The sequence below is a fragment of the Pinus tabuliformis genome, chromosome 6 (assembly GCF_031772625.1).
Source record: "Pinus tabuliformis cultivar Carrire ecotype Pingquan chromosome 6, CPIR1, whole genome shotgun sequence".
NCBI lineage: Eukaryota > Viridiplantae > Streptophyta > Pinopsida > Pinales > Pinaceae > Pinus > Pinus tabuliformis.
Genome location: NC_142292.1, coordinates 1495153704 through 1495180851, shown reverse-complemented (window position 1 = coordinate 1495180851; position 27148 = coordinate 1495153704). Strand labels below are relative to the sequence as shown.

At 38.8% G+C, this 27148-nt stretch overlaps 1 protein-coding gene across 2 annotated transcripts in view; it reads left to right on the top strand.

The window, feature by feature from the left end:
• The first annotated feature begins 23471 nt into the window (after positions 1-23471).
• The window catches only part of LOC149264328 (uncharacterized), a 60865-nt gene continuing 57188 nt past the window's right edge, over positions 23472-27148 (top strand). Inside the window, exon 1 of one of the 2 annotated variants that reach the window (XM_089427946.1) lies at positions 23472-26259. In XM_089427946.1, coding sequence (XP_089284072.1) covers positions 23643-26259 — 2617 coding nt within the window. In that variant the 5' untranslated portion in view covers positions 23472-23642. The remainder of the gene's footprint in view (positions 26260-27148) is intronic. The other variant, XM_089427943.1, reaches the window with a different exon arrangement.

Below are 27148 nucleotides of genomic sequence, written 5' to 3'. Positions count from 1 at the left end.
TGAGCTCCAGAAAGTAGATAGGGAATGGTCCGTGTTCATGTTTATGTCTGGCTTCAAAAATGAAACTGGCCTCAGCCCTCAGGATACGAAGATTTCTCCACCGGCAGTTAGTCATTGTGCAGAAACAAGATAGAGGAGATTCGTAAAATTGAAGGCTAGGAAACAGGTAAAGGGGCCCACCAGACCACTGGTAATCCAAGACACACCCCAACAGTCACTGAAAGAGAAAACTCAGATCAAAGAGGGTGTACATGAACCATCTACAGGTGAAGTAGTCCAGAGAAGAATAACCAGGAGCCAGTTAGCTAAAGAAAAAGGCAAGACGGTGGTGACTGAGGAAAGCCCGGTCTCAAAGGGAAGTCTGAATGACTTGCTTCAAGCTATTGATATCGAGGAGTCTCCTCTGGTTCGAGCAGACTTGATAGAATCAGGTAAAGACAAAACCCAGAAGGCTAAAGCCTCTAAAAAGCTCAAATTTGATGATCAGGTTTCTAAATTTCTCTTTAAGCCAAGAATACCTGTGACGAGGCATTCAAAAGAGGTACAAGATGAGCTTCCAGAGTCAAGTGAAACAGAGCAGTTAGCAAAAGCTCATGAAGAACCTGTGACTACATCAAAAACACCATCTTAGCTGCATAAAAACGATAAAGGTAAGGCAATTATCCCTTAAGAGGAATATAGTGTTGAAGAGTTGAAAAAGAAGTTGAAATTAGCAAACCTTGAAATTGCTAAACTGAAGAAAGCCTCAAGGAAACATGCAATCAAGGAAGCTCATTTTAATAAAATGGAGGCTCTGTGGGAAGACAAAACAATTTCAATACTCGAGGTGGTCGACTGTCATTCTCAATACTACACCTGGTCAGTCCCTGAAATAAAGGAAGAAAAATTCATTATAAAAGTTAATACGAGACTGAGAGCTGGGATCAGAATTATGAAGAGGCAAATCGAGGATTTGAAGATACAACTAAGCCAGCAGGAAGGATTTCCTTAGCTAAGGAAAATCACACAGCAATTTTGAACAGTTTCAGAGCAGATGAAAAGGACATTTCAAGATAAAGAAGCTCAAGACAGTCGAATTTTGGCATTAAAACAGTGTTTTTGAAATTACACAGCAGTTTCGTAGCGCGCTACGAAACTGTTGTAGCTGCATGTTATAATTCAATTGACCAATTATGAGTGACAAAGGGCAAATCTTTTTGAAAGGAAGTTTATGAAGAGGATCATTAACAAAGTGTGAGCATCCAGCAAGGGCAAAACACGCAGAGAAAGGACATATATGAACTCTAAAGCTATGTGTTATAAAAATGGTCATTATTCATAGCTAGTTTTGTTCATGATACTTCAGGCAACATTAAAAAGGTTTTATCTTCACACGTACACATGGGCCAGGTCTATAGTGCATGAAAAACATGGCAATCCAATACATTTTTGTGTAATTAAAGAAGAACAACAGGGATAATTGATTTCGAAGACCCTTGTGGAGGCCAAAACAGAAAAATAGGAACAACTTCCTAGTTTTCAGGAACAGGATAGGGATGAGGCATCAAGAGTCAGCAGGCAGTTTCAAACCATCACCACAGCTAAGTTCAAGAAATCCACTTGTCAAAGAACAAGTTTGAATTGTAATTAATGCTAATTCCAACATGATAAGGAGTTATACTCCTAATTGCCTTAGGTCACTAAAACTGTTAGTCAACAATCAGTTACATTAATAGTTAGTTTAAAGTATGAACATGTGTCATAGTAGGCAGAATTCGAGTTCCCCTCATGCTGGAGGAGGAACCACAACTATGTAAAAATTCTATATATAGGAGAAAGAGCAATGTACCAAGGGTTGGAAAATTATTCAGAAAAGCTCTCATATTGTGCTTTGTGTAAAGACTCCGTTTTTAGTAATACAGTACTTTGGCTTTGCTTCTCAGGAATCAGAAGGAATTCGATGTTCTAATTGTCTTGTATTTTTCTCTTCCTATTATCTACAATGGTATGAATGTGTGATTACTTAGAAATCACTAACAGTGCTCTAATTTCCTTCATGCATTTGTAAACTGTGTTGGTCCTATGTGTTTATGGTGTATTCTACATGCATTGAATTCTAAATGCCCTGACTTCTATGTAAAGCTAACCTTACTGTCAATACTGAAGCATATCTGACTCCATAAGCCCAATGGATGTTTATTGATTGTGTTTCAACCACTTACACTTCTTCATTTGTTTAATAGAGTTAGCCATCTAATCCTTTATCAATATCATTAACCCTTTGAGAGAGCCCTCTCAGGTTGAGGAGGCTAAGCCTCAGCCAAAAGTAGGTTTGAAATAGTTACTCAAGGTCTACCTAATCAGCAGCCTTTCAGGGACTGATTTTGAGATAACATTTTGGTGCGTCTGTCGGGAGCCTGAAGATTATTCATTCCCGAAATCAAGAGGCTGAACTTCTGAAGGTAGCAGGAGCTCAAAAAAAATTTCGAGGCTGCAATCTACCTTGATGACCCTATACATTTTCAAAAAGTTTAAAAGGTGGCTTCGAGAGGGAGATATACACGGAGCAATCCTGACCCAAATCCACCTACTCCTGTGGACAATCCAAACACCATTTCAAGAAGCAGGCAAAGATTTACTGAAACACCAAGTACTCCATCTTATTCAAAATCTTTGCTCTCTGAATTTTCAAGAAGTCCTGAAGACAAAGTAGTTGATGACAAAATTCATGAGGTGTTGTTTAGATCAGAAAATGAAGAAGAACTCATTGGAATTATTTTAGATTTGCAAAAAAGAGGAATTGATACTTCATCTTTAGTATCACAAAAAGATAAAGAGGAATTTTGGGAAGTTGTTACTTCTGAATTATTGTTAGAAAGGGAAGACTTAGATAAACTCAAAGAACTTGATCCTTTCGAAGTCTTACTTAAATCTAAAGCCGGTTTACCCCTTCCAAATTGGAGTACATTTGTCACTGGTTTGCAAAGCCCAAGTAGTCCTTTTCATATCAGCACCTCATCCTCTGCTTCTGTTAGTCCCAGCAGCTCTCAAACACCGAGTAATCCGCCTCATATCAGTGTTTTTCCTTCTATCTCTTCAGTACCTGTCATCACTATTCCTCCATTAATCATGGTCGTGCCTGCTAGGTATGCTCCACTAGCACTCCCTGCTATTTTGCATGACCTCCCCAGCAAATATGCTGCTAGAATTCCAACATGGGGTGGTGATGAAGCAATTAAAACAGAAGAACATGTAGACAAATTCAATGATTTTTTTGACAGAGAGGAAGTCGATGATGAAGAAGTGAAGCTAAGATTGTTTGCACAAACCTTTATTGGAGAAGTTAGAAAATGGTTTAAAGCCCTTACAGCTGGAAGCATTCACAATTGGATAAAGTTTGAAGATAGCTTTCTAAGGAAGTGGGGAAATAGAACTAATCCGATTCAAGCTCTTACTAAATACAATAATCTTAGGAGGGCACCTGATGAAACCATTCAAAACTTCTCCAAGAGGTTTAACTAAGTGTTTAATTCCATCCTAGTTCGTTTGAAACCTCCTGAAGCTTTGGCACAATTGAGATATGTTGAAGCATTTGATTCTGATTTCTCTTTGTTGCTTAGAGAGAGAGACTCTGCTACACTTGCTGATATGCAAAACGATGCAATTAAAGTAGAAGTAAACATGGTTGCTGCTAAAAAATCAAAGATGGGAAAAGCCAAACTGAAAGAAGAAGAGAAACCTTCCTCTTCAGCTCCAGAAGATAAAATTGATTCAATGATGAAGACCATGGAGAAGCTGATGGATCGGTTGGGTCTTGGAAATACCTCTGCTCCTCCTGTGCAACAGGAGCCTCAGTTTAGAAATCCTCAGTCCCGGAGACCTCAAAACCAACAAAGGCCAAGAGAGAATAGGAATCAACAACCTGATCCTTCAGTAAGACCCCCTTTTCAGCAGAACTTAGTTGATGAAGAAGATGAACCAGAAGTTCCTGAAGAATCCATCCACTGTCTTGATAAAGAAGTGTTAGGAGTTTTCTTGACTAAGGAAGAACATGATGAGTCCAGTATGGTTAAACAAGGAGAAGAACCTTCAGACTATTTAAAGGGTTATCAACATGCTATTTTTGAAATGCAAAAACAGTACAACCTCAGGAATAGAAATGTGCCAATTACAGCAAGCAAAGTACAGCCCAAGAAGGATGCTTCAAAGGTTGTTGAAGACAAGAAGGACAACCTAAAGGCTGTTGAGGGTAAAGTTGATTCTCCACCGGGTAAAAGGGACATTCAAACTTCATCTCCTACTAAAGAAATTGAGAAAATTGTTTATGTTTTTAACCTTGAGAACGAAATTGCGAAAATCAAAATATCAGTCCCTTTTAGTGAAATCCTCAAGGTAGACAAATACAGAAGTAAGATTGTAGAGATGCTTAATTCACAACCAGGAGTAGCTGATATCTTAAATGTACAAGAAGATAATCGTATTATTTACTTGGGTCCAAGACTTGATGATGATCAAAATGAAGAATTTCCTCCTTTCTACATAAGCATTAGTATTCATGATATGAATTTACATAATGCTATGTTAGCTTTGGGGGCCTCACACAATCTTATGCCCAAGGTAATCATGGAAAGGTTGGGGTTGCAAGTAACAAGACCATATAAGGACTCATTCTCTTTTGATTCAAAAAGAGTTCAATGCATTGGCCTGATTAAAGATGTTGTTGTGGGTCTAACACAAATTCCAGCGAAGACAATTGTCATGGACATTGTTGTGGCCGACATTCCGCCTAAGTTTGGGATGCTGCTTTCAAGATCATGGGCAGCAAAGATCAAAGGCACGATGCAGATGGACCTTACCTTCGCTACTATCCCTGTTTTTGGTGAGTAGAAGAGATTGTATCGGGAGACCAGAATAACTTATATGGTAAGCAGCAAAGACAAACCTCAAAATTTTCCCATTTATTCATTTGATACTAAACTTGGATCATCCATCCTTTTCAATGAATCAGTTGGAGATGAATCAGAGGAGATGCTTTCAGAAAATCAACGCCAAGGAAATCAACAAGAAGATGAAAAAGAGACAATGAGCTGGTGGTCATTGTACTTTGATGGATCAGCAGGAAGAGAAGGGGCAGGAGCTAGAATTTGGATCACAAGTCCAAATGATGAAAGTAAGTTTTTATCCTACAAACTGAAATTTGATTGTACAAATAATATGGTTGAATATGAATCTCTGATTTTGGGTTTGGAAGCTTTGTTAAAGTTGAAGGCTAGAAACATTTCTGTTTTTGGAGATTCTGAATTGGTGATTAAACAAGTGGAAGGTGCTTATCAAACAAAGGATGTAAGGATGAGAGCATACAGAAATTTAGTGTTAGATATGTTGGAAAAGTTTCATGCATATTCTTTCACTATCAAAACTAGAGATCAGAACTCCATGGCAGATTCCCTTGCTGTTTCCGCCAATTTATTTGTTATTCCTATTCATTCCTTTGAAAAGTATGAGGTGGAGGTTCGTCAGCGACCAGTTATACCAGATAACATCATTAATTGGCAGGTTTTTGAAGATGATCAACAGGTAAAAAAATTCATTGAATTGAAGGAAGAATTTGAAAGCACTCAAATGGATCAACAAAATATGTTTGTGGAGTCAAAGGAAAAGTCTGAAGTCTTACAATTAAAAAATAACTTAATACCTAAGGGTCTCATTCCTCTTGAGAAATTGTTTGATCAAAATGATGTGTTCAAAGCTCCAAAATTACAGGCTGATTAGGAGGAAGTAGAGAGCTGCAATTTAGGGGATTTAGTTGTACCTAGGATGGTTAAGATTTCGAAATTTCTTTCAGCTGATATGAAGGCTAAATATGTTGAGATGATGAAAAGGTTTATTGATGTTTTTGCATGGAGCTATGCTGATTTGAAACAATATGATTCTTCTATTATCCAGCATACCATTCCTATTAAGGAGAATGAAAAACCTTTCAAGCAGAAGTTAAGAAGAATTAATCCTCTCCTTATGCCATTGATTGAAAAAGAAGTTAAGAAACTTTTTGATGCTAAAATTATTGTTCCAATCAGATTCTCAAATTGGCTTGCTAATTTGGTTCCAGTTAGAAAAAAGAATGGAGAGATCAGGATTTGTATAGACTTCAGAAATTTGAATAAAGCTTCATTGAAAGATAACTATCCTCTTCCCAAGATGGATTTAATTCTGCAAAATATTTTTGGTTCACAAAGGATGTCTATGCTTGTTGGTTTCTTAGGGTACAATTAGATTATTGTACATCCAGATGATCAAGAGAAGACAACCTTCACAACGCCATGGGGAACTTTCATGTACGCCAAAATGCCTTTCGGTCTCATGAATGCAGGGGCCACTTTCCAAAGAGCAATGGATATTGCCTTTGCTGAAGAGAAGGACAAATCAGTGGTGGTTTATCTCGATGATATCACAGTTTTTTCAAAGAGAGAAGAAGATCATTTGAAATACCTTGAAAGAATTTTGCTGAAATGTAGAAGGTTTGGTATTTCTCTTAATCCCACTAAAAGTATCTTTGCTTTAACATCAGGCAAATTTCTTGGACACATCATTTCTGAAGAAGGAATTAGGATTGATCCTAATAGTTATTGCAATTCAAAAGCTAGATCTGCCAAGAAGTAGGAAAGAGATTCAATCTTTTCTTGGGAAAGTGAATTTTGTTAGACGCTTTATCCCTAACTTCGCTGAAGTTGTCAAGAATATAACAAAGATGTTGAAGAAAGGAGTGGACTTCAAATGGAAAGCTGAAGCAAAGAAATCTTTCGAGGAAAACAAGAAGGCACTTACACAAGCATCGGTACTTATCAACCCTAATTTTACCAAGGAGTTTCTTATTTTTACATTTGCTTCTGAAGATACAATTGCTGGAGTTTTGCTGCAAAAAGGAAATCAAGGTGTTGAACAACCTATTTCTTTCTTTAGTAAGACATTAGAAAATGTTGAACTGAAGTACAATATTCTAGAGAAGCAAGCTTACGCCTTGGTGAAAGCCATAAAAGATTTCAGAATCTATGTTTTGCATTCTCATATTGTCGCTTATGTTCCAAATGCTGTAATAAAGGATATCTTGACACAGGCTGATTCGGATGGAAAAAGGGGTAAATGGATAGCAAAATTGTTGGAGTATGCCATTGAGATCAAACCTACCAAATTGGTAAAGGGTCAAGGCTTGGCAAGGCTACTGACTCAGTCAAATCTGGACTGTCTTGACATTAATTTGAGTGCAGAGATCTCAGAAATTTCTGAAAATGAAGAGGAATTGGTCCAAATAAATGAAAAATTCTTGGTTTCAGAATGGTACAAGGATGTGGCTTTTGTTCTACAGCATAATAAAGCCCCAGCTAATATTTCTAAGTCCAAAGCTCAGTTTGTCAAGTTGAAGTCTTTAAAATATTTTGTATATGACCAAAGTTTGTTTTGGAAAGATGTAGGAGGGATTTTGTTAAATTGTCTCCTTGAAGAAGAAGATGATAAAGTAATTGATGAATTTCATAAAGGAAATTGTGGAGGACATCACTATTGGAAAGCTACTGCAAACAAGTTCTTAAGGGTTGGATATTTTTGGCCAACTATGTTTAGAGACATTTATAAAAAGGTATCTGCCGTCATGAATGTCAAATATTTGAAGGAAAGAGGAAGCTTGTGCCTTTGCCTTTAGTTCCCATATATGTTGAAGCACCTTTCCAGCAATGGGGATTGGATTTTATTGGGGAAATTCATCCTCCTTCATTAGGACAGCATCGCTGGATTCTCACAGCCGCCGATTATTTCACCAAATAGATAGAAGCGGTTCCAACAAGGCAAGCTAATGATTCAGTGATTATCTCTTTCCTAGAAAATAATATATTGTCTAGATTTGGTTGCCCAATGAAGATTATAACTGACAATGCTCAAGCTTTTAAGTCCATGAAAATGATTAATTTTGGTCACCAATATCACATCACTCTTGGACATTCCATTGCTTATTATCCGCAAAGAAATGGCCTTGCTGAATCATTAAACAAAAGCATTGTAAGAATCATTAAGAAGCTGCTGCATGAAAACAAGAAAGCTTGGCATTTGAAATTGAAGTATGCTTTGTGGGCTGATAGGATTTGTACAAAGAGGTCTATTGGCACTTCACCATATGAATTAGTGTACGGTGCTGAAGCTATATTTCCAACATCACTTGGGGTACCTATAATGAAACTAATTCAAGGATTAGAAGAGGAACCAAACATTGTACAAAGGAGAATCAATCAACTGATAGCCCTACAGGAGAAGAGAAATGAAGTGTATGACAGTCATCAGCACAGTCAGAACAGAATCAAGAATACATTTGATAAAAAGATCAAAGAAGTTAGTTTCCAGATCAATGACAAAGTGCTAAAATGGGAGGCCAGAATCGAAGAAAAGGGTAAACACGGTAAGTTTGAAAATTTGTGGAAAGGACCATATCAGATTGCTGCTTTCCATGGAAACAACACTTACATTTTGCAAGAAATTGATGGAGAACCATATGCTGGAGGACCTGTTAATGGCAGGTTCCTAAAGCATTATCATTGTTGAAATACTATCAATTTCTCATAACATTGTATATATCCGTTTTATTAGTTTTTCTTTTTGTTGCAAATAATGACAAGCTAAAACAGAAGGCTTAAGCCCGAGGTGAAGGCCCAAGAAGCTTAAAGGGGATGCTTGTCAAGCAAATCTACGTTTGGCATAAGAGGATAAAGCACTGGACCTGCGTGTTCTTAGTGTACTACAGGAGCACACTATCCCAAGTGGAGCCACACTGTTATCACTTAAGAAGCAATTTCTAAATTGTTCACATCAGTTTGATTGTAAAGGTTAGGTGTTAGTCTGAGTTCAGTTTTTCCATCTTTGCTTTAGTGTCTAAGTCCTAGGAGTCTTGGTGGTATGGTTAAATAAATGTCAACAATCCATTCTCATTCATCATTGGTCCCACAACTCACGTAGATTCCATGTATCAAATTTGTTTCAAGGTTATTATGCGCTACGAAACTATCTAGGAGTTTTCATAGCGCAAAAACCCAGTCTAGGTGTTTTCATAGCGCAAAACCCAGATTTTGCACTAGCTGCGCTACGAAATCGAGGATTTATGCAGATCCGTAGCAAATCTCACCCATCTGTCAAATCTATCAAAATCAGTTATCTTTACATAATCAGTGGTCAGTCCATACACTTTGCCTATCACATTCAACCGCTTATCCTCATCATTAGGGTTGTTAAATGTCTTGGTATGCTCAGGTTACAAGTTTCAAAAAGAGGCTAAATACTCACAGTCATAATTATGTTTGAGTTCGTGCATGACGAGTAACTTGGCAAGTGTCCAGTTTGAATTCCTTGAAGATCAAGCGAGGCAGTAATTGAAGATTGAGACAGTGCTAGTTTTTCAAATTTTCATTCCACTGGAATTTCAGGGAGGGGTCTGCAGAAATAAAGGATCATAGGTCAGGCAAATGTCTGAGGAATGAACCTGAGGGTTTAGATATCCTCCTAAAGAACGATGAAGTCGAACAAGCCTTCAAACAGGTTGGCTGTTGGAGGTTTTGTGAAAAACTTCAAGGAGGCCATATGCAAGTCACCAAGGAATTTGCTTTAAATTTCACAGGACTGAATTCGAAAGTTGGGGTGCTTGAATTGCCAATTTCTCCAGAGGTTATATCTGCAGTCACTGAGATTCCAAGGGGACAGGAAAAATGGTTTAAAATTTTCAAGTTTGATATGACCCCCTGCAAAGAGTTTCTGAAGCCGGAGTTCATTGATTCAGACTTAAACAAGTCTATGCCCAGGAGTTTTGTCAAGGACTCATATGCCAATTTACTTATCTGCATACAGAGGTACTTCACCTGCGAGGGGAGGTATCATAAGGTGTATTCATATCACTTCAAACTTCTGCTGCATTTCACAAGAAAGATATCTCTGTAGAAATTTTGAATAATATGACACTTATTCACAGAGATTATCCTGATTATACACTATTGCGGAATGAATGCATAATACATAACCTCCTCTACGTTGATCATCAATTTTGGGGAGTTAAAAATAATGAAACATCAATCGCATGTGCACATTAACACAGTATGTAACCCGGGGAAAGCATACAACTGAAAACCCCACACTATCTGTATATTATAATGATTGAGAACATGTAACAATACATAGTACAATACTCCTCACAAGTACTCAGTACTATCTCCACTTGTTACACACAAACTAGCTCAGATCTGAATCAATCACAGGTTCAAATCTCCTCCACTCCTTGCCTACCTCCACTGCACAACCCTGCATGAGAATAATGATGAATGGTTGAAGCAAACTCGTATTTACTTGGCTGAACCACACAATCCTCATTGGCATTACTCAATCCCATTGATTGTGCAAGATCTCATGCACAACTATAGTCACAACTGATAGCAATCTCAACCTATAACACCTGTCTCCACTGAACTATCCATGCACTGAGTTAACTGATGTATTCTTCAGTTTCTTTATGAGTTAATAATTAGTGAATTAATTAATAATTAATTCACATCATTCATCACTAGTGTATTTTCAATTAGACTAAATACAACTAGTTTAACCAAGTCAAACTAAACACAACTCCATCAACTCCACAATCAACTCCACCAAACTCAACCACATGAGTTCTAACTGAAGTCCTGCATGCAATAGCTCAACTGACCCATAAGAAAAGCTTATTTCCTTCTGACAGCTGCATGTGCCACATCCATAGCTCGAACTGAAGTGCTCCAAGAGGATAAGATAATGTTTATAGTCCAAATATTATTATGAGACAATAATATTCAACTGTTCTATTTTTAGCCTGGCAATCTAAAAATAGAAACCGCCCATATGTCTAAAAATAGAAGTCCATCTATTTTTACCAACATGACCAATCATCCACAAATAGCATCCTGCAACTCATAGACCATGATCCATATGTCTAAAAATAGACTTTGCGCCAAAAATAGCCTGCGGACCCACTTAGTGAAGGCGACTCCTTTCCACTAAGCTCCATCATCTTGTTGCATTTTCAACACTCCCTCTCAACAAGATATGGATTATTTGCAACCCCTATCCTGCAACTCTGGAATGTTCTGCATGCAACACATTTGCCCGGTCCACTTGCTCCAACAACACTTGGAACAAAAACACTCCCAACTGACCACTCTGTTGGGCTAGGAACATACTCTGATGCTGAAGCTCTACCTGCTGCTGACAAGTGCTCCCTCTCTGACATCTGCGCTACTGCAACATCTCCATGCATCTCACACCATTGCACACTTCTCTATGCCACCTAGCACTGTGCAAAACACTTGTGCCTCTCGCATTGTTGCAGCCTGTTAGCTATGCGTTGTCCTGGGATTCCCTACACTGTCGCTCTCTCTGCTTCTCCATCCGCATATGTCTCTACCCAATCAGTTAGTTCCTGTTACTCCACATCGAGGCTCCCATAGCGAGGTTTCATCCAAGAGGTTGGGTACCTCAAGGATCCTGCCCCTCCTCCTTGGGACGATCACTCTATATCGCCCCACCTCATGCCTGGAGGTATGGCTGCATGTGATCCCTCAGCCCACCTAGCTCGAAGTTTCCCCCTACTAGAGGTCTCTGCATGAGTAGATGTCTCTACTCGATCTCCTCTCAGCTTCCCTTGTTGTGGCTGCTCCACAACCTCCTGAAGCTGCTGCACCAATCATGGCTCCTCCACAGTCGTCTGAGACTTCTTCTGCCTCTGCATGTTGAGAGGTAATATACACTCCCTCTCAACCACCAAGTCTCCATCAGTTGCCTCGCTGCTCAAGGCTTTGCATGCATCTTGAACCTCAAGAGCATACAAGTTCTTGACCCGTGAACCAATCTGCTTCACCTGTCTAGTGATGATGTGTCTAAGGAAAACCTTTCCCTTACTGAAGACTACATCATAGCCTCCGTCTTCCAACATCGCGATCGACACCAAGTTTCTCTTCAGTCCTGGTACATACTTGACATCGGTCAAGATAAGGCGAGCTCCATGCTCCCTCTGAAAAATAATTGTGCTACACCTGAGACACTATACTTCTCATCATTACCCATCGCTATGAGTATCCGAAGATCATTCTCCTCCAAAGTACTGAAGAAACTCTTGTCACCGGTCATGTGGAAAGAAGTTCCACTGTCAAGAAACCAACCACTTCCCACCATGGATGAAACCATGCATGCGAAGAGTGTGAAATCGAACTCAAACTGTGAAGCAAGTGCCTCACCTTTAGATCCTTCCCCGGATCCCTTCTTGGATTTCTTCTTTGGGCAATTAGTAGCATAATGGCCCAACTCATGACAACAAAAACATCGCACTTTCGATTTGTCAACCTTCTTCCCATCATTGGAAGAACTGGATTCGGAAAGAGAACCCTTCTCCTTCCCCTTCTTTGCTTTGGCAGCCAAAGTGCAATTTTCTTCATCAGATGCCTTTGATGAAGATTCGTCCTCGGTATTCCGCCTGATCTCCTCTTGCACAAGATCTAACCAAAGTCTCTCCCATCCTGGCAATTTCTCCCGACCATTGACAGAGCTTGATAGGAATGCCAAATCTTCGGAAGAACAAGGAGAGCCAAGCTCACCAAGTCCTCATCATCAACAGTCACCCCCACACTTCCCAGCTCATCTCGACACTGGGTGAACTTCGTGAGATACCTAGGCATACTGTCTCCATTCTCACAATTAATGTTTCTGAGTTTATCCTTGAGTGCCAACTTCCTCTGGTCGCTCTTGCTTTGGAATAAATCTGTCAACACTTTCCACATCAAGTATGGAGAAGCCTTTCCATGCAGGCTGGACACAATGTGATCCTTCACACCCTCCAACAGAATCCTTTGACACTTTGCTATCTTCTTTTGCCAAGCATCAACTTGCGCAGTATCAGTAGGCTTTGGGAACTCAGCCTCTATGAACTCCTTTAGCCTATTATCATCTAACACTGCCTCCATCCTGTCTTTCCATGCAAAATAATTTGAGCTGCCCTCAAGAGCATACTCCAATCGCAATCCGTTGAAAGACATTTCAACTTTGACACCAAGAAAACACTGCTGCAAATTCGAATTCCACCAGCTCAAAACTCAACCACTTCTGAACTAAAATTCATGAGAACAAAGTATTTCTCATACAGAGATTGACTGTATAGGATTTTACCGGATATCCCACCTTCCAAAGGAAGGATGAATCCAGAGGCTACTTGGCCCGATTACAGACTCTGCCTGAAGAAATAAAATGTAATCACTTTCTGAATAATAGATCTGATGATCAACTCTGCTCTGATACCATGTAGAACTTTTAAATAATATGACACTTATTCACAGAGATTATCCTGATTATACACTATTGCGAAATGCATGCATAATACATAACCTCCTCTACGTTGATCATCAATTTTGCGGAATTAAAAACAATGAAACATCAATCGCATGCGCACATTAACACAATATGTAACCCAGGGAAAGCATACAGTTGAAAACCCCACACTATCTGTATATTATAATGATTGAGAACATGTAACAATACATAGTACAATACTCCTCACAATTACTCAGTACTATCTCCACCTGTTACACACAAACTAGCTCAGATCTGAATCAATCACAGGTTCAAATCTCCTCCACTGCTTGCCTGCCTCCACTGCGCAATCCTGCACGAGAATAATGATGAATGGCTAAAGCAAACTCGTATTTACTTGGCTGAACCACGCAATCCTCATTGGCATTACTCAATCCCATTGATTGTGCAAGATCTCACGCACAACTATAGTCACAACTGATAGCAATCTCAACCTCTAACACCTGTCTCCATTGAACTATCCATGCACTGAGTTAACTGATGTATTCTTCAGTTGCTTTATGAGTTAATAACGAGTGAATTAATTAATAATTAATTCACATCACTCATCACTAGTGTATTTGCAGTTAGACTAAATACAACTAGTTTAACCAAGTCAAACTGAACACAACTCCATCAACTCCACAATCAACTCCACCAAACTCAACCACATGAGTTCTAACTGAAGTCCTGCATGCAATAGCTCAACTGACCCATAAGAAAAGCGTATTTCCTTCTGACAGCTGCATGTGCCACATCCGTAGCTCGAACTGAAGTGCTCCAAGAGGATAAGATAATGTTTATAGTCCAAATATTATTATGAGACAATAATATTTGACTGTTCTATTTTTAGCCTGGCAGTCTAAAAATAGAAACTGCCCATATGTCTAAAAATAGAAGTCCATCTATTTTTACCAACATGACCAATCATCCACAAATAGCATCCTGCAACTCATAGACCATGATCCATATGTCTAAAAATAGACATAGTCTAAAAAGAGACTGCACCAAAAATAGCTTGCGGACCCACTTAGTGAAGGCGACTCCTTTCCACTAAGCTCCATCATCTTGTTGCATTTTCAACAATCTCTTGATTTGCCTTTCTACTTGTTTCGTAGCCTAGGAAAAATGTGTGACAAAGTTCAGTTAAAGAAGGAAGCCTGTGAGACCTCATTGTTTCATCACGGCTTAGTCAAATTGATCGTTTTGCATGAGCTCCAGAAAGTAGATAGGGAATGGTCTGTGTTCATGTTTATGTCTGGCTTCAAAAATGAAACTGGCCTCAGCCCTCAGGCTACGAAGAGTTCTCCACCGGCAGTTAGTCATCGTGCAGAAACAAGATCGAGGAGATTCGTAAAATTGAAGGCTAGGAAATAGGTAAAGGGGCCCACCAGAGCACTGGTAATCCAAGACACAACCCAACAGTCATAGAAAGAGAAAACTCAGATCGAAGAGGGTGTACATGAATCATCTACAGGTGAAGCAGTTAGAGAAGAATAACCAGGAACCAGTTAGCTAAAGAAAAAGGCAAAGGGAAGTCTGAATGACAGTGGTGACTGAGGAAAGGCCGGTTTCAAAGGGAAGTCTGAATGACTTGCTTCAAGCTATTGATATTGAGGAGTCTCCTCTGGTTCGAGCAGACTTGATAAAATCAGGTAAAGACAAAACCCAGAAGGCTAAAGCCTCTAAAAAGCTCAAATTTGATGATCATGTTTCTAAATTTGTCTTTAAGCCAAGAAGACCTGTGACGAGGCCTTCAAAAGAGGCACAAGAGGAGCTGCTAGAGTCAAGTGAAACAGAGGAGTTAGCAAAAGCTCATGAAGAACCTGTGACTACATCAGAAACACCATCTCAGCTGCATAAAAACGATTAAGGTAAGGAAGTTATCCATCAAGAGGAATATAGTGTTGAAGAGTTGAAAAAGAAGTTGAAATTAGCAAACCTTGAAATTGCTAAACTGAAGAAAGCCTCAAGGAAACATGCAATCAAGGAAGCTCATTTTAATAAAATGGAGGCTCTGTGGGAAGACAAAACAATTTCAATACCCGAGGTGGTCGATTGTCATGCTCAATACTACACCTGGTCAGTCCTTGCAATAAAGGAAGAAAAATTCATCAGAAAAGTTAATACGAGATTGAGAGCTGGGATCAGAATTATGAAGAGGCAAATCGAGGATTTGAAGATACAACTAAGCCAGCGGGAAGGATTTCCTTAGCTAAGGAAAATCACACAGGAATTTTGAACAGTTTCAGAGCAGATGAAAAGGACATTTCAAGATAAAGAAGCTCAAGATAGTCGAATTTTGGCATTAAAACTGTGTTTTTGAAATTACACAGCAGTTTCGTAGCACGCTACGAAACTGCTGTAGGTGATGCCTAATGCACAACAGTTTCGTAGCGCACTACGAAACTGTTGTAGCTGCATGTTATAATTCGGTTGACCAATTATGAGTGACAAAGGGAAAATCTTTTTGAAAGGAAGTTTATGAAGAGGATCATTAACAAAGTGTGAGCATCCAGCAAGGGCAAAACAAGCAGAGAAAGGACATATATGAACTCTAAAGCTATGTGTTATAAAAATGGTCATTATTCATAGCTAGTTTTGTTCATGATACTTCAGGCAACATTAAAAAGGTTTTGTCTTCACACGTATACATGGGCCAGGTCTATAGTGCATGAAAAACATGGCAATCCAATACATTTTTGTGTAATTAAAGAAGAACAACAGGGATAATTGATTTCGAAGACCCTTATGGATGCCAAAACAGAAAAATAGGAACAACTTCCTAGTTTTCAGGAACAGGATAGGGATGAGGAATCAAGAGTCAACAGGAAGTTTCAAACCATCACCACAGCTAAGTTCAAGAAATCCACTTGTCAGAGAACGAGTTTGAATTGTAATTAATGCTAATGCCAACATGATGAGGAGTTATACTCCTAATTGCCTTAGGTCACTAAAACTGTTAGTCAACAGTGAGTTACATTAATAGTTAGTTTAAAGTATGAACATGTGTCATAGTAGGCAGAATTCGAGTTCCCCTCATGCTGGAGGAGGAATCTCAGCTATGTAAAAATTCTATATATAGGAGAAAGTGCAATGTACCAAGGGTTGGAAAATTATTTAGAAATGCTCTCATATTGTGCTTTGTGTAAAGACTTTGTTTTTAGTAATACAGTACTTTGGCTTTGCTTCTCAGGAATCAGAAGGAATTCGATGTTCTAATTGTCTTGTATTTTTCTCTTCCTATTATCTACAGTGGTATGAATGTGTGATTACTTAGAAATCACTAACAGTGCTCTAATTTCCTTCATGCATTTGTAAATTGTGTTGGTCCTATGTGTTTATGGTGTATTCTACATGCATTGAATTCTAAATGCCCTGACTTCTATGTAAAGCTAACCTTATTGTCAATACTGAAGCATATCTGACTCCATAAGCCCAATGGATGTTTATTGATTGTGTTTCAACCACTTACACTTATTCATTTGTTTAACAGAGTTAGCCATCTAATCTTTTATCAATATCATTAACCCTCTGAGAGAGCCTTCTCAGGTTGAGGAGGCTAAGCCTCAGCCAAAAGTAGGTTTGAAACAGTTACTCAAGGTCTACCTAATCAGCAGCCTTTCAGGGACTGATTTTGAGATAACAATGTTAATCTCCGCCATTCAACTTCTTGACTTTATTTCACGTGACTTAATCTTATCTGTCTATCGCACATAATCTCATCCGTTGATCTGATGGATCCAACGGTTCCTGAACATTGTTACGTTCTTTTTGTTCTTAATGTGTAATCGCCCATTCGGCTTTCTAACTGTGTATTTGTCTTCGCCTCATGATCTTCACTTGTTTTGATCTCGATCTTCGCTCGCACCTTTATGCTTCCTTCACCTTCGCTATAACATTAAAGGCTTTCTCCAATACTGTCGTGTGTAAAACCATAACACTCCTCTCTGCACACTTGCAACCTACGTTACGCAGAATTACTCAAGTCCACACACAACTTATAATTCAAATACAAACTCAGAATCGAGTTATCTGTATTAATAAACAACCATTTACACGAGAATTTCTTCCTCGCCCTGATTTTCAATATCAGTGGCCTTTCCTTCTCTACCCGTAGGCCTAAATGACTGACTTTCTAACTCTGACTCCTGACTGACTAATTGAATCTCTACCACACTACTATGCCTTTTAGGCTTACATTTATACAAAAGGTTCTGTTTAACCAATTCTGGTTCAGATCCTTAATCTGCTAAACTAAATCCTGAATATCCTCTAAGTCCACTTTTAACTCCAGTGATCCCTAAGAATCCTCTCTAGTTCCATGAATCATGACACCCTTTCTAGTCCAAGACTTATAATTGATTTCCAACTCTCTCGTCATCAACCATTATTGCTCATGTTCTCCTACATTCGAGAGCATTTACAAATATCCTCACAATATCTAATTAATTCCTATTCCAAACACTCAAAACATTAATTTGATACATAGGGATCCAAATTCCTTGAAAGCACAAGACCCCCTAAGTTAACTAGAATGTAATGAAATTGCTGAGCTGAATGCTCCTGCATCACAAAGCCACATAATAACAAGTACAATTACTCATGGAAATATAAAAGGAAAATAGTTCTTATTAACATATGCAAAAGCGACGGTGAATGGGTGTACTGTTAAGGCACTCCTTGGATTGACGATGAATGGGTGTACTATTAAGACACTCCTTGCGATAGGTCACCGGTTCAAATCCCCCGTGGGTGCTTAGGTAGTATTAAAAAAAAAGAAAAAAAACATATGCAAAATCCAACCAAGTTAGGGACTTCCATGTACCACCCGACCATAGATTGGGTTGAACCAAATCTTTATTTCATCCAATCACCCCCATGCCATATTCCAAGCATGAATGTGGGACTCAAGGCCAAATCTACCAAGGCTTCTCGGAGATCAAACTACCTCCACCCTTAGGCTTTACCACAATCCCGCCAAAACTGGTTAAGGCATTCCTAGGCCCATACAAGGGTATAAACAAAAAGGCTATACCTCAATCCCCCCATTACTAGTCAAGGGATTCCTAGGCCCAAAACAAGAACATACACTACCAGGCTTTACCACAATCCTGCCAAAACTGATCAAGGGATCACTACGCCCAAAACAAGCTTGGATGCCACAGAGGTTTCTTCACCAATAGTGCTCCAAGAAAACTTTAAGTGTGTAAGAGTATGAGAGAATGAGAGAAGAGAGAGAGAGCTCCACCATAGAACTGTCAAAAGCCGTGAATTGGTCCTCATAAGCTTTTTTATCATTGAGGCTTCTATTTTCTTCATTTTCCTCTATTTTTCTTTCAATTTTCCTCACATGCAATTATGTGATCTATCACCTTCCATTTCTCCTATTTTCCATTACTTTCATAAATAAATACCAATTAACACCACTTTGCCTTTGTCAATGCCTTTGCTAATTTCCTTAGTCATTAATTAATCGCCAATGATCCCCATCACTATGTTTAGCCTAACATTCAGCTTGGAATACCTATCCCATGACCTTGGCCTTATTTTGCATTTATTAACTTTATTACATGAACTTTTAACCTGAGGTTATTACATTCTCTTGCCTGTAGAAGCCCATAGCCAAAAAGAGATCCATCTAAGGTGAATCTTCGTTCTTGTAGGAGGCTTGTTTATGAAGCATCTATTTGAATGATGAGTATTTTTATGACAATGCTCACACCAGTGAAGATCAAAATAATGATCTTTCACATGGCCAACTCTGTCATAATGTTGGCATTTGACATCCCGTGGTTGTTGTGGGAGAGGAGCGGGATCTAGAACAAGTCAATATGAATGATCTTGAAGAAATCCAACACTTTGAAACTGATTGGGTTCGAAATAGTCTAGAATATGAAAGGACACATCCTTGTCATATCCAAGACTGATTTTGTTCTTATTGTTAACAACTTATTCCCAAGGTCTGATGATGGGCTTAGGAAGAGTAGGTTGAACCTTTGCATCTTCAAGCAAATATGATCCTGAAGTAGGCACTAGATCTGAATCAACATCAATCTCACTGATCTGATTAGTTTTTGGTTCCTGATGGGAGTTTGTCTCAAACTCAAATAGATGATTGTTTTGAACAAAAACTTGTTCAAAATGATGTCTATTTTGCTATAACTCATCTTGTTGTAGTCGAGACTCGAGTTGCATAAACTCAATCTTTTCATGTGCATCTTGTAAACAATTGTGAATATCAGTGAGATAATCCTTGCTGATTTTGACTATATTATCCATAGTAGAGAGTATCATATTGTTCAATAACTCTAATATTCCACTAATTGGAACCATTTTTCAGTAAATCAATATCAACAAATAGTAAATAATGAGGAAATGATAGACACCATATTGGGCTCTCAGAAACAATTTTAAGATATAATAAGTGCAAGTATAGTGACCAAAAGACCTGCACACATATGAGGATTGGTTTAGATGTGTAGAAATTCCTTGTAGATTCAAACTGCTAGTTGTAATTTACTAAAACAATAGACTTGAATATACTCTACTCATCAGTGGAAATAATTAAATGATTGAGAAATCACGAAGCATACAAGAGAAATAATTCAATCAACACATTACACAATGATTTCCTGGGGATAGCCACAACTAAAAACCCTTGCTATCTGTATATTGCATTAGTAAGAAAATATGAGAAGATTACAATGCTTTGCTCAAGCCCAAGAAACCTTTGCACTATCTCTATCTGTCTCACTGCTTCTTAGACTGACTCTGGCCAACACTTAGCCAATTTCCTAGCCTTCCAAGCTCCTACTTCCTTGCGTTGTTCAATGAGGAATTAGGCCCCTATTTAATGGGATTTTTCCTCCATTGGATTACGTAGTTCCTTTAGGCTCTTCCTTTGACTGCATGCACCATTTGTACAATTCAAATAATTATACAACTGATATTACACTACCCTTGAACTCTAATCTCATCTGGGTCTTTCTCTGATCTGACATGCATGAGTTAATTATGAGTGAATCTTTAGTTTACTGGTTGATCACTACAAGCAATACCACATTGTACTTCAGGCAGCACCACACTGCACTTCAAGCAGCACCATACTGCACTTTAGGCAACACCATACTCGACTGCAGGCAACACCACACTCGAATGTAGGCAACACCACACTCGATTGCAGGCAACACCACACTACTGGACCTCCCACTAGTTCCTCCAACAGTTCAAACTAGTTTAACTGACTTTAACTTAGTTAGACTGAATTAATTAATTTCAACTCAAAATAAACTCAGTCATGGCTCCTATAATGTAGGAGACACTCTACATGACTCTAGTTGTACCGTCGAATTAACTGAGCCAACTAAGTCAAATTAACTAAGTTGGCTAATATAAGTTGTCATGAGATGTGGAATTAAAATTTTATTCCTAATTTAATTCAAGGACAAACAAAATTAGGATTTTTCTTGATGCTATTTTTAACATTTCTTGTTGTTATTTTCAACAAGATGGTATGTTCCTCTCCACTGCTTATGAGCCTGCTTGACTTTAATGTGAGAGATATTATTTCATTTTCGTGGAGTTACATTCACCACGATGTCGTAGCCTAGCCACCAATGGAATGGTCGCTGTCTCTCACAACTATTGTTAAATTATGGACGGGGTTGATATTCTTAACAACTTATTGATATCGTCCTCTAAGGATGGAGAGAGGACACTAATGGGATTTTTGTGATATATACCTCCAAAATCATTAGATGGTTCTTCTATCAAAGGTCTCAAATTTTGGTGCTACAAGCCTTTGACATGCTGATTGAGGTCGCATACAATCTCCATAGGTATCAATATTTCTTAATCACGTTAGAGTATTATAATGTTGCTCATGTTTAGAGGGATAAAATCAATAGAATAAACTCTAAGGAGAAGTAGTCGGGTCTAGAGGTCACAAGTCCATACGATTACCATAAATGTAACATTGAGGAGCCAATGTAACGTTTCAGGATTTGAGGGAGGCTTCTTGTCCTTGCGTCAAAATCAATATTGTTTCATAACTAATGAATTAACCAATTATTCTTAGGCATTGAACTTCTCATGCGATAACACATTCTAGAGTGACAATGACCAACTTTTCTTGAACTGCAACCCTGAATGGTTGTAAACCACAAGCTCCAATCTATTGTTGAGGAAGATCAAACAACGCCTTGCATTGCACATCAACATGCCTTCATGCAAATCTATCCCCAACTGATTCTCATTCATGGGCTGCTTCTCGACTCACTCAAATTTATTCCACCGCATTATGTTCTAGAGGCTACACACAAGTATTCATAAGGATTTTCCATATTGCCACAATTATCTACGCACCACTCTATGTAGACAGAGAAAGACCAAGCCTTGGGCTACGCTTGCTTGCCAACAATGTTGTGCACCTGCAAAACCTTATGGCTCCTGGGCCTTGAGCCATTTAAAGCTCGACATACAAGGAGGGCCGCTGTGCAATGTGGAAGGAGGTGTCAACCTATAGAATTTTCCTGTGGTTTTAGACCCCATGACGAAGCTTCTTAATTGCATCCAATTCTCAGCCATTTATGTCCACCATCCACACATTCCAACATCAATCCATTATTTTAAGTTTTGACATGAATCTTATACACACAACAAGATTTTCCAGGGAAAACTACCATGCATTCACTCATGCCCTAACAACTATGGATGCTATGATACCATGTTAAGCACTCACAAATGAATAGGTACAATTATGATAAACATGAGATACATTTTATTCACAAATATTTACATATTTATACAATGACTTATAACCCTTGGTTTTCATATTCCAAGTGGTCTCTTGGACCCAATGACTGTTCACATTCCATACCATAACTCTTATCGGATTAGGTGTCCAACACACTCCTTGCTCGGGATGCTGAGCCACTATTGGAGAACCTCCAACCCTCTCAGGCTCGTGGCCTTTCTCCTGAACACCTGGGAGATCGCCTTTGGCCTAAGATGCTACCCGGAAAGTAGATATATCAACTTCAGAACTTGCAAAAGTGTCAGAGGTTGATGTTGATAGTAGAAGAGGTGGAAATCTTAGCCCCATCGACCTATATAAATTTCTCAAAGCAATGCAGATGTTGTTTAGGTTAGAGTTTATCTCTGCCATGTGTTGCTCAACCTTATCCCTGATTTCTTCCTATTGCTATAACTCTCAAGCCAACAAGTTCCAAACTGCCCAAAGTACATTGCAGATTCATTTATGTTCCAGAGTTTCCATGGCTGCTACCCATCAATGGATGTGAGGTGGAATCTATTATTCAAATTGTTCCTCTTCCTATCCGTGCCATGGTGGTAGAGGTGGATGCCCACTATCTTTGCCGTTTCTCCTAATCTTGGCTCTTTCACGCACCATATTACTCTGCCTGCAACTGCGAATCTTTCGTAGCCTGCAACTTCGCTTCCTTTGCAAGTTGAATATCTCAACCTTTTCCTTTGGCCCTTGTCCACTGTGGAGCTCACCTTTGCCTCTGATTTCAGACACTGGCCGAGTAGAATATTAGATGGAATGTTAGTTACTCTATGAGATCAAACACTGGGAAGTAATGTGTGCCCGGGTATGCGAGAAGGGGGCTTGACGCCTCCGTTAGTTCTTCACATCTTGCCAATGAATGAAACCAACATTGCATGATCGCCACCCAATCTCAAACCATAAATTTCTCTATGCTTCTCACAATAATCTTTAATAACTTTCAATCTGTCCTACTAACATGCAGATCAAGGGTATAACTATATAAACTAATACCAAAAATATAATGTAATTTAAAAACAAATATAATATTATATGTAAAAAATAAAAATAAAAATAAAAATAAAAATTAAACACATTAAACTTTTATTAAAGAGAAGCACACACCATATCTATCACATTACAAAGTTAAAAAGTAACGTAAACCTGCCGAGGCACAAATCACTTAACCTCACCTCTCAAGTTTCAATTGGAAAATAATGAATTTAAAAAAAATATAAAATGACATTCACATTATCTTAAAAATTCACGCCCCATACAACACAAGATTAAACGTAATCACCGATTTGCCGTCATATTATGTAAAAAGCGAGCAAAATTTTCCTGAAGCTTGAACCCTAGCAAAACCCGTCATCTCCCAACACTTGCGAATAAACTCCAGTAAAATTCTACATAACGATCTTCTCCTCCGCTTCAGATATAAAATATAAAACTTATCAAATGCATTCTCCCAAATGAAGTGATGGCCATGGTTGCCCTCACAGAATTCCATTTTGGCAGCGGAACTGCACTTAGTTTCCAATCTCAGATGGGTTTTTCGTTCGTTACCTTTGGAGGCTTCAAACTGCCACGAAGACTTGGAAACCCACTTCAGCATCGCAGGTGTATTCTTAAAATTTCCAAGGTAAATATCACTTCAACGCTCCCTACAAATTCTGTGATTTTAGCTGAATATTGGCTTGCTGGAGGTATCAAGCGAAGAAACGCGTTGCGTCCAAAACTTTTAAAAACATTGCAGAAACCCAAAATTATCATCGAAACCAATGACAATTCAAAGGTAGATGCAGAAAACTCTGAACTCATTTTGGGTGATAATTCGAAGGGGGAAATTGGCGACTCGGAAGCCATTGTAAATGGAGTTGAGGCGGTTACTGATGACAATTCAAAGTTGAGTATTGTGGGACCAGAGCCCAATATAAATGTGATCCGGAATATTAGTGATGATTACTTGGAAGTGGTTAATAAGGTTGAAAGTTTTAGGTTTGGTAATACAGAGGTAGCAATTATGAGCTCAGAATTCAGTGCCAATGCGATTGAGTTCTCAACCGATGGGAATGAAATTCATATCGGCAGTTCGGAATGCAACATGGATGAAACTAAAATGATCACCAATCCAGATCCACAGTCTGTCACAGGAAATGATATCGACCAGAATAGTGCAATAGAAAGCCAAAAAATGGGCGTGGAGATTGGCAATTCAAGATTCATAGCGCAAGCAGGAAAAATGTGGGATTCATGGAAGAGTTGGCATGCACAATACCAGAAGGATATACGGGTTTGGGGTGTTGGGCAGACTCCCATTTTTCTGGTTTATGAAAGTGCCAATGGAGAGCTGAAAGTCTCGGTCAATGAAGACGAGATTCGCAACCGATTCGTGGTTCAGCCTTTCCTTGCTTACCGTCTGGATGAAGCGACAATCTCGTTCTCGCAATCAAAAATAGCACAAGCCAAGCAACTGGCTAAGGATATAGAAGCTGGGGTAGTCATGCCACAAAGAAATAGTACCTTATTTGAGTTTGTAAATACAGAAAAAATTAATTTGGAAAAGTGGGGGCTGTTAGGATCTTTCTACTCTCAAGCTAGTTCCGTGATTGATCATCCTTCTCCTGTACTCAAGACTTCTAAAATTGGATTTGTTGTACTGATTAGTTCTGTGCTTGTCTGGGGAGCTTGGAAATATATATTTTGCAATGACCAGGTTGGAGATGAAGAAATTTACAAGGAAAAGTATAAGATTGCCAACTCCAAAACCTTAAACGCGAAGAATGCTGGTGGTATTTCTGCTTTGATTTCACAAAACAAAAGAGCTGTTAGCACAGAGGCTGAAGTTAGGAATACAGCATTGGTTATGAACACCTCTAATAAGAAGTTTCCACTTGACAATACGGAATTCGACAAGAAGATTCAGGAGATTCAGGCCATGGCAAGGAAGGTTCGTATGATAGAACAACAAAGTGCTGAAGACTTTTCAGAACAGCAGGATGGAGACTACCCCTCAAATTCTAAAACAATGGGAAGAAACGCAGATGGTATCAGTGGAAAGGAAGATTACCCTTCAACTTTAAATATGATGATAACTGAAGCGCATGATTATAGAGACCCAGAAGAATCAAAATTAAATACTCAAGGCAAGAATGCCAAACTAAATATCACAAAGGAAGTAAATAACCACCTCCAGAGCACCCTCCTATTTCGGCAAGCAGGGCTGGAGAAGTTTTCACTTGGGACTGTAGGAAATGGTTCTAGCCATTTCAGAGAAGACCAGAACAGTGATACAACTTTAAAAGAAACCGGGAAGCCAGAGCTTGACACATTGCAATATGGGCAAAGTTCTACAGAAAAGGCTGCTGAAAATGAAAGGAAGGAATCAGTGGATGGAAGACGGGTAAAGAAAGGCTTGAGCGAGAAAAAAGGGTTTGGTGCAAACAGATCTTCCCTGAAAACTTCACAGAGAATCAAGCCACGAGTGATTAAATCTGTAAACGAAGCCAGGGAAGTAATTGCACGTAGGCGTGATAAACATGGTGATAAATCTAGAGACACTTCAAATCCATATGATAAAAAATATTCTTCTGCTGAATCAGTGGATACAATAAAGGGTGCTGGAACAACTAAAGAGGAAATAAGTTCCAACGTAAGGGTTGAGAGAGCAAGTAATGAAAAACTCAAGCTAACTTTCAGAGAAACTGAAAATGAATCAGAAGAGCAGGTTGCAATTACAAATGCTTTGGAATCTGTGTCACCAAAGCACTTGGAAACTGCTCAAGATAAGGCAATGATGGATAGTGGAAATAAAAAGGGTACAGGATTGGAAACTAGGCTGGAAACTGATATACAGGATGGAAACAATGCTTTGGTACAGGAAGCAGAGGAGTTGGAATGGATGACGGATGAGGTTTTGAGGAAAATCGTTCCGAAGGTTTTGGAGAATGAAAAAGCTGGAAGAGAGCCAATGCATGGTTTAGTCTCTGAGGAAGAGCTGCTCTTTTTCAGAGGTATGGAGAGGAAATTTGAGCGAGAAGGGGAGATTGTCAAAATATGGATAAAGGAGAGAGTGGAGAATTTAATGAATGGAAAAGGTAATCCATTTCCCTCCATAGGAGACATATAGTTCTATATTGATCAGGCACCACACCAAGAGATGTAGAACTGTCCATAGGTCAAATATATATCTGCATATATGTTCCTTAATGCTTTTCTTTCAGATAAAATACAAGAGAAATAAATATAATAATAATTAACATAGCAACACTAGATCTATTATTGCCCTTGGCTAAAACATAGTGAAGCGGCCAACAACCTGAGCTTTTGCCGCTCAACCATGGCTCACTACAATGGAGAATCCTCTAGCCTTTTAATGGCTTCAACTACATGTAATACCATGAGCTTATTACCATGGGTCACCAATACTGGGTGCCCAAAATACCACAACTATTAACCATAAATGTTGACACAACCTCAACTCCATCACAGGGTCAAGTTTATTTAACAATCCCCCCTTTAAACAGCCCAAGTGAGCTAGCCACGACTCACTTCCAGCCCTACCAAGTCATCGTCAGGGTATTTGAGAATTTCACATGTTGTCCTAGCTCAACATGCTTTATTATACCCTCAAATGTGTCCCCATATTACCTAAGTGGATATTTAGAATTTACTAGTGATTTACCGGGGTATGAATGCCTTATTAGGGCTTACAGTCGTATGTCCATTTACATGAAAATTTTTGAACTCTGTTATTTTTTTTTATAGTTATTATTGCTATTTAAGCCCACATTCTTTTCCACACCAAAATTTCAAGCTTGCTCCTCCTCTTGAATTTTTTTATGACCCCACTATATATATAGAATTATCACTTTTTATAAGAACCCCACATCGCCATTAAAATAACAAACCATCACTCCCAAGAATATGGTAAATGATAAAGAATGTCAAATTTGCATGCAAGCCATATACCTCTGTAACCATCAT